The sequence below is a fragment of the Papio anubis genome, chromosome 4, assembly GCF_008728515.1.
Source record: "Papio anubis isolate 15944 chromosome 4, Panubis1.0, whole genome shotgun sequence".
In the NCBI taxonomy this organism is placed as follows: Eukaryota; Metazoa; Chordata; class Mammalia; order Primates; family Cercopithecidae; genus Papio; species Papio anubis.
In genome coordinates this window covers 178,702,492-178,710,251 of record NC_044979.1, presented here as the reverse complement: position 1 = coordinate 178,710,251, position 7,760 = coordinate 178,702,492, and the positions used below count along the sequence as shown (strand labels likewise).

Here is a 7,760-nt window from a genome sequence, read left to right as displayed (position 1 = left end):
ACCCATTGGTATTTGGGTTCCTTATGTGCCAAGGCCTTGATAAGCACTCACAGGAAGTTGTCTCTGGTGGAGCTGCCCTCCCAGACCCCCTCCTGCCCTCTCCTACCCCAGCCGTGGTTCACCTGAGGATGTTCACTTCCTCTTCTTGCCCCTCAGACCCTCTCGGACTTCCCTCCCCTCCCCTAGAGGCACAACCTGGCCTAAGGAGTAGCTTCTCTGCCCACAGCCAGGAGGTAGAGGGTGAGTCTCTCTTGACATATCTGGTGTCCCCGGGGTCGGGGGATGCTTGCCTGCTGCTGATGGAGCACCCACAACTGCCCAGCCTGCACACACGCACTCACTGTTCCCTGCCTCTGAGAAGTGCGGCCCCAGAGGGCTCTGTGTGAGGTCACTCGATCACTCTTGAGACAGTGTCTCAGTCTGTTACCCAGGCTAAAGGCAATCTCGGCTCACTGCAACCTCTGCCTCCCGGGTTCAAGTGATTCTCCTGCCTCAGCCTCCCAAGTAGCTAGAATTAGAGGCGCCCACCACCACGCCCCACTAAGTTTTGTATTTTTAGTAGAGATGGGGTTTCACCATGTTGGCCAGGCTGGTTTTGAACTCCTGACCTCAAGTGATCCACCTGCCTCGGCCTCCCAAAGTGCTGGGATTACAGGCATGAGTCACTGCACCCGGCCTACACCAGACTTAAGTACACACACACACACACACACACAAATATACATGCAGGCTGCACACTCCACAGACATACACACGTACACACACACATACACACACAAAAAAACATACACACACGTGTGAACTCTCATGCACAAACGTATAAAATATGCACTCACACAACACAGAGCACATGTACATAACATACAAACACACACATATGCTGAACCACACACAGATACACACGCATGCACACAATGCTCATGCATATACACACAGCACACACAAATCACACATGCATGCACCATGCTCACAAGCACATACAAACAACACATGTACACATACTCTCAAATGCACAAACATCCATACACACAGACACAACCCCCGGCGTTTTTGCATCACGCTGAGGGTGGGGTGCCAGTGTCCATGCCAGAAACTGGGGGATAGGAGCCATCTCATCTAATTTCTTCCTGATTTCAGGACCTGGGCCACAGGAGCAGCCTCACCATCAGACTGAGGCCCCCTGTGGTGGTCAGGGTTCCTGGGGAGTGGCGGGGCTTCTGCTGACAGAGAGAGGGACGTGCAGGCTTACCCATGACCAGCGTGTCTCCAGTCTCGGGAGACCGAGGAGGATTTTGAATCCTTGGGAGGACTCAAAATCAGCCCCGGAGTCCTGAGGGACATTTCCCTACAGGGTGGGGACGGTGGGGGGAGATGCCAGATAAACATTTGCAAGGCTTTTCCTGGGTCTCAGGAATTAAAAAGAGATTTGTCATGGCAGTGAGGACTCTCTGTGACTCCTGGGTGTCTTTGCAGCCCCACTCGCCCCTGGCCTCCGGACTGTGTCCCCAACTGCTTCCTTCAAGCGGACGTCCAGCAAACGTCTCACGGGAGACACATCCCTCCTGCCTGAGCGCACAGCCGCTCCCGCCTCCCATCCCTGCACACGGCCATCCCCCTCTCGGGGGGTGACAGATCCATCCTTCCAGTTGCTCAGAGTGAGCCACATTCTCCTGGTTTCCAGGAACCCCACGGGCTCTGTCATCGGAGAGCATCCGGATTCTGCCCACTTCCCCGCCTCTCTGGCCTGGATGACTGCACGAGACTCCTACGGTTTCCCATCCACCCCCGCCGCCGTCTGTGCTCCACGCAGCAGTCGAGGGAGCTCCACGCTGCCGGGCTCACAGCCTCCGGTGACTGTCTGAGCAAGGGCTGCCAGCAGCCAGGTGGAACTGCGACCCCGGCTCCCAGCTGCCCTGTCAAAGCTCTCAGGCTGCCCATGTACTATGAGATGCACTTCTTCCCCTCCCTTTGCTCCCTGACTAGGGCATCTACTCTGCGTAGGTGCAGGCTTTGTCTGTTTTGCTCAATGGTGAGGAGGAGAACGAGGAGGTGGAGGAGGACGAGGAGGCGCAGGATGACGCAGTGCCCAGCCCCGGCGGCTCAGAGGAGGTGCTTAGTAAATATTTGTTGAGAGAATGAATGCATGGAATGCATTTCTATTTCCAGCCCCAGCCAGGCTCCTGGAAGCGCAGAAACAGGAGCAGACTTGCAAAGGAGGATAAAGCCCGGACGTGGAGGGCTCGAGGTGGGCTTGGACTGCTGGAGGTGCTAAGAAACAGTTTCCTTCCTCCTCAGATCTCTCCGCAGCCTGCGACAGGCCAGGTTTCCCAAGCAACTCATCTGGTTGGGTTAAGAGGAGCCAGAGAGGGTCTGGGGTGGGGGAGGGAAGGCTGAGGCCCCAGCTTGTCCCTGCAGCTGCTCGGGTTCCAAATGCCTGGAAGCCTGGACTCGTTCCCACCCAGCCGAGGCAGGCTGCAGAGAGCTGACTCCTTTAAGCCGGCCCCGGCGTTTACCCCAGAGCCACAGGTTCTGCCCCGGCTGCCCTGAGGCTGGCCTCATGGGGGTGGCGCCCCCCACCCCTGCAGCGTGCCCCTCCCCTCCACGCAAGCGAGCCCAGCCTGGCCCCCTCACAGTCACGTGTCCCTCGCGGAGGCCACTCCACGAGTCACAAGGCAGAGTTTCCATTGGCGTCAAACGTACGTGGATGCTGGATCTGGGATGGACAGGAGCCAAGAGGGGAAAAGCCAGTTTTAGAAAATTCACATGCCTGGGGGTTACAGAGGGCAGACCCTCGAGGGCACCACATCCCCATGGCAGGGGTGGGAATGGCCCTTGGGGCATAGACCCAGTACGTGTGCACACTCTCCCTCTCTGTCCATCACTCCCACACACACATGCACACGCACACGCAAGCACACACATGCACACATGCACACACACGCACACACACTCCCCAGTGACTGAGGAGGCCACACAAACCCAGGCCTAAGCCCCAGCCCACTGCCTGCAGGTTCAGACACTTGGGCACGTTTCTCAGCCATTCGGAGCCTCGGTTTTCCCATCTGGGAAATGGGGACAGTGATATCTCAGAGACACTGTAGCCATCACCGGAGGGGACCACAGACCACTCTCGGCGGGGGTGCCAGGCATCGTGTTCGCATCTGGTGAGGAAGGGTCTAGCCTGACCCTTGGCTTCCTCCATCCCAGATGTCCCTTGAGGCATGTGGCCTGGGGTGGGGGATCCGGAGAGGAAGGGAGACAGGCCAGGATGCACGGTGACCCCAGGTGAGGCCCACAGACCCGGGTAGATGACCACCACTCCCACTGGAATCCTCAAGACGAGCAGCCAGGAAATTCTGTCCAAGCCGAGTCCCTGGGTCTGCGAGACCTTGCACTCCACCTCACAGGTGTCGTCTGGGTTTGTGGTCTCTGGCCAGGTGGGTGTGGGAGCCTCTCTCCTCCAGCTCAGTCTCACACTACACCAGAAAGGGAAGGGCAAGAGCACTCCCTCAACCCAGAAGACCCCCACCCAGATCAAGAGACCACCCAGGCTACAATCAACTCCGATGGCGCTTTTAATCACCCCAGCAGGAATGGCGACTGTAAACAGACATTCAACGACTTCCAGAGACACACACACCTCCCGGGCAAAACTGTGTTTCCATAAACCTTGTAGAAGTGACTCGGAGAGCTGGCTGAGCGAGGGCCGCCTGGACACCAGTGTGCAGGCACCGAGTCCTCAGCACCGCCACACTCAGCCGTCCTGCGAGCCCCAGACCCTGGAACACTCCAGCTGCCTCTCCACTTGTCTAGCGGGATGTTTCCTCCCAGTGCCCCCATTACCCCACACCCCCGTCTTCTTCTGGGCTCCCGGTGGCTCCCCCAACACTTGCTCTGCTGATGGGTGCATTCTCCCCAAGTCTGGCTGTGAAGCCATCCTGGTTGCCTCGGTTTCCCCTGCTGGCCAGGCAGTCACCAGCACCTCAGTGGGAATGCCACTCTTTGCCACCACCCGGCCTGGGCTCAGTGGGATGCCTGCACCTCCCCACGTTGCACTCCTCCAGCCCGTTCTCTGGACACTCGGATGAGAACAAGGCTACTGGTCAGGGGTGTGAGGGCAGGGATCAGCCTCAGAGACCATCCCATCTCTGTGAGTGTCCTGCAGCTGCCAAGCAAAGTGCCACCAAAGGGGCAGCTGAGACCAACAGAAATGTATTCCCTCTTGGTTCTCAGGCCGGAAACCCGAGCTCAAGGCATCAGGAGAGCCAGCCCTCCTCTGTCAGCTCCAGAAGAGAATCCGTTTCTCGCTTTCCCAGCTTCTGGTGTTGCTGGCAACCATTGGCATTCTTGACTTGTGGCTGCACTGCTCCCATCCCTGCCCCTGGAGTCACGTGGCCTTCTCCCTGGCCTTGCTGTGTGTCCCCTCCTCTTATAAGACTCCAGTTACTGGGTTTAGGGTCCACACAAATCTAGTAGGACCTCACCTTGACTTAATCACATCTGCAAAGGTCCTTCTTCCAAATAAGGTCACGTTCCCCATTTCTGGGTAGATGTAAGTTTAGGGGGGCCGCTATGTAGCCCAGTGCCATCCTCCTACAGACCCCAGGATGGCTGAGGAATCCAGTCTCAGCTGAGATGCATCAGGCTGCTTAGGATCAGAGCCTGGACCACACTGAGCACTCACATTCTCTCCTGATATTCTTTCAAGCATGCCAGTAACGTCTGTTCCTGGAAACCCCAGGTCAATCCCCACCACCAGTGCTCCTGCTGCCTGGAGAAGAAAATGCTCCAGACCCCTCCTTCCCAGCCTGCTGGGTTCCCTCCAACCCAGGCCCAGCCCCCTTCTCCAGGGATTGATAAGACGCCATTTCCAGATACATTGTTAAGTGGCAAAAGCAGGCAGCAGTACGCAGTGACCCGTCTTGTGCGTAATAAAGTGTAAAAATATGCATATGTGCGTGTTTATTTATAGATGCAAAAGAAAAGCACTGGAAAGATAAATCAGAAACTAATAAAAATGGTGACTTGACGTGTGTGTGGAGTTAGAAATGGAAGCTGCCCTGAAGATAAGTTGTCTTTAGTGTTTGACCCAGAACTATGTGAACGTTTTCCATATTCAAAACAATTTGAATGTGTTAAAATTTAAGTTTAAAAGAGAACATCCTTAGAAAAGGAAAACAACGAAAGTGGAAATTTATATAGAGTTTGTGACATAACTGAAACAAACACAAAATTATTTCAAGTGGCTTTAGAGTACAGAATTTAGACTTTTTTTTTAACTGGTGGCATGTATTTTAATGGCAAGGAAATCAAATGTATCGTTCAGTAGGTCTTAGTGTTAAGTTTGGCATCGTTATTTAAATTTTTTCCTCTTCTAGGATAAAACCAGTAAGTAATTATATGAATGATGTAAGGAACCAAAATTATTATTACCGAAAGAGAAAAAATACACAAATACAAAATCCAGTAGTTTAAGAGTAGCATTGTCATCTTAAATTTGAATTGGAAATGTGAATGTAATCTCATAACTTATTTATTCATTCTGATTGACGATTGATTGATTGATTGAGACAGGGTCTTACTCTGCTGCACAGGCTGGAGTGCAGTGGCATGATCTTGGCTCCCTGCAGCCTTGACCTCCCGGGCTCAAGCCATCCTCCAGCCTCAGTGTCTTGAGTATTTGGGACCACAAGTATGCCAATACACCTGGCTAATTTTTGTGTTTTTTGTAGAGATGAGTTTCACCATGTTGCCCAGGCTGGTCTCAAAACTCCTGAGCTCCAGCAATCCACCTGCCTCAGCCTCCCAAAGTGCTGGGACTCCAGGCGTGAGCCACTGAGCCCAGCTAATCTCATGAAAGTGCTGGGATTGGCCAGGTGCAGTGGCTCACACCTGCAATCCCAGCACTTTGGGAGGCCGAGGTGGGCGGATCACGAGGTCAGGAGATCAAGACCATCCCGGCTAACACAGTGAAGCCCTGTCTTTACTAAAAATACAAAATCTTAGCCAGCCATGGTGGCGGGTGCCTGTAGTCCCAGCTGCTCGGGAGGCTGAGGCAGGAGAATGGCATGAACCCGGGAGGTGGAGCTTGCAGTGAGCCGAGATCATGCCACTGCATTCCAGCCTGGGCAATGGAGTGAGACTCTGTCTCAAAAAAAAGAAAAAAAAGAAAAAAGAATTTCATCCGCACACCAGCAACAAAGCACTCACAGCAAAAGACCTGACACTGTTAATTTTTTATGGAAATAAGAGATATCATACAGTTCTCCTATTTTCTATGTTTGGAAATTGTCATCATAAACAGAGGTGTGCAAGGCTAGGGAATGAGGGGCCCTGTCCCCACCTGCGGCATCCCTGCTTTGTTTGCTGAAGCTCTCGTCCCCATCCCCGAGGTCTCACTCTGGTTATGGCCCCAGCCTTTTTCCTCCCCTCCTTCCTGCACCCTTGCCAGCTGCTTGGCGCCGGTGAAGTGTGTTTATCAAAGCTCCTGGCCCAGCCTTGCTGACTCAGAGAACCTGATGAAGGAGGGGAGAGTTGAGGAAGAGAAGGTGCAGCCGGGGGTCACTGGGGCTGGAGGGCCTCAGAAGCCACTGGCAGGAGAAGTGCCCTGGCTCTGTGCTCTGGGAACGAAACTCAGCCTTCCTCTCGCTGCTTGCTTGTCCCTGGAGTCAGGGGCGTGTCTCCCACCACACGGAGGCAACGCCCACATGTGTCCCCAGTTGCACTGAGATACGCCCAAGGGTGGTACCCGCAAGGTGCACACACCGGTGACAGGTGACGTGCCCAACAGCAGCTAAGCTGGTACACTGGTGTGTGGGGGAGGGGTAACACCAACTGGATTTTCCCCACTGACCTCGCCTGGACATCCCCCACACTGAGACTCAAATCGTCTCTCATTCCTGATGTCTCATCTGCTGACTGGCCGTGACGTCTAACTGGTCGTCCTTCTCTCTTTCCCAGTGTTTTCCTGCCAACAGGAATTGAGATCTAAAGGTCTGGTGAGGCTCAGCTTCACTGCTGAACCAGAAGAATGAGATTCAGGTGGGAGATCTCAGGCACTGGCTCCCCGGGCTGGCCTCCCCCAGGGCTGGCCTATCTCAGGGCCTGGTCAGGGCTGCAGCTGCCCCACCCCAAGGCTCACCCTTCCCTAGTGAGGGGATTTGGAGCCTGACCTTGTCTCACTGGTGGGAGGGGACAGACCAACGTTTTAAAGCAACAGGGGACATGAGGCATCCATGCATTTCACTTGGATGTTTAGGAGATAACCTTGCAAGTGTGCAGATTCCCTTATGACAATATTCCCTGCAAGTGTCATAAATCTATAATAGCGAAGAGTCAAAAACAACCCACATTTCCTAAAGCAACCCTGAAATAAGGCCATGTCATGTCAGAAAGGAATATTTAATGACACAGAAAAATGCTCTGATACATTAAATTGGAAAGGGAAGCAGGTGTACAGGATGGCTCCAATTTGTATTACACTCTATTATGAAAAATAAGCTGGAAAAAAAGACACGAACGTTTGTCAGAACTGACATCTGCCGGACTGTGGAACGGAAGGCGATCGTCACCTGTGTTCCGTAGGACTTTCCTGTATGACTGCACGACTAACAGCGCGTCTCCCTCACTCCAGTGCTGTTCTCGGAATCCTGTCTAGAGCTATACAGGTGACTCGTGGGTATTACGATTGACACTTTGCAAAAGAGGAAACTGAAATTTAAATATGAAGGCAGCCCAGCTGGAGAGCAGCTGAGTCAGGA

General features: G+C 53.7%; 1 protein-coding gene across 1 annotated transcript; it reads left to right on the top strand.

Annotated features, from left to right (window-relative positions):
- Positions 1-1,823: 1,823 nt before the first annotated feature.
- LOC110742757 (putative uncharacterized protein encoded by LINC00322) lies at positions 1,824-4,956 on the top strand. The gene is given in 4 exon segments (XM_021935458.2): positions 1,824-3,850; positions 3,852-3,976; positions 3,979-4,019; positions 4,021-4,956. Coding segments are annotated over 4 exon segments (1,161 nt in total). The 5' UTR covers positions 1,824-3,308; the 3' UTR covers positions 4,474-4,956.
- The last annotated feature ends 2,804 nt before the right edge of the window (positions 4,957-7,760 follow it).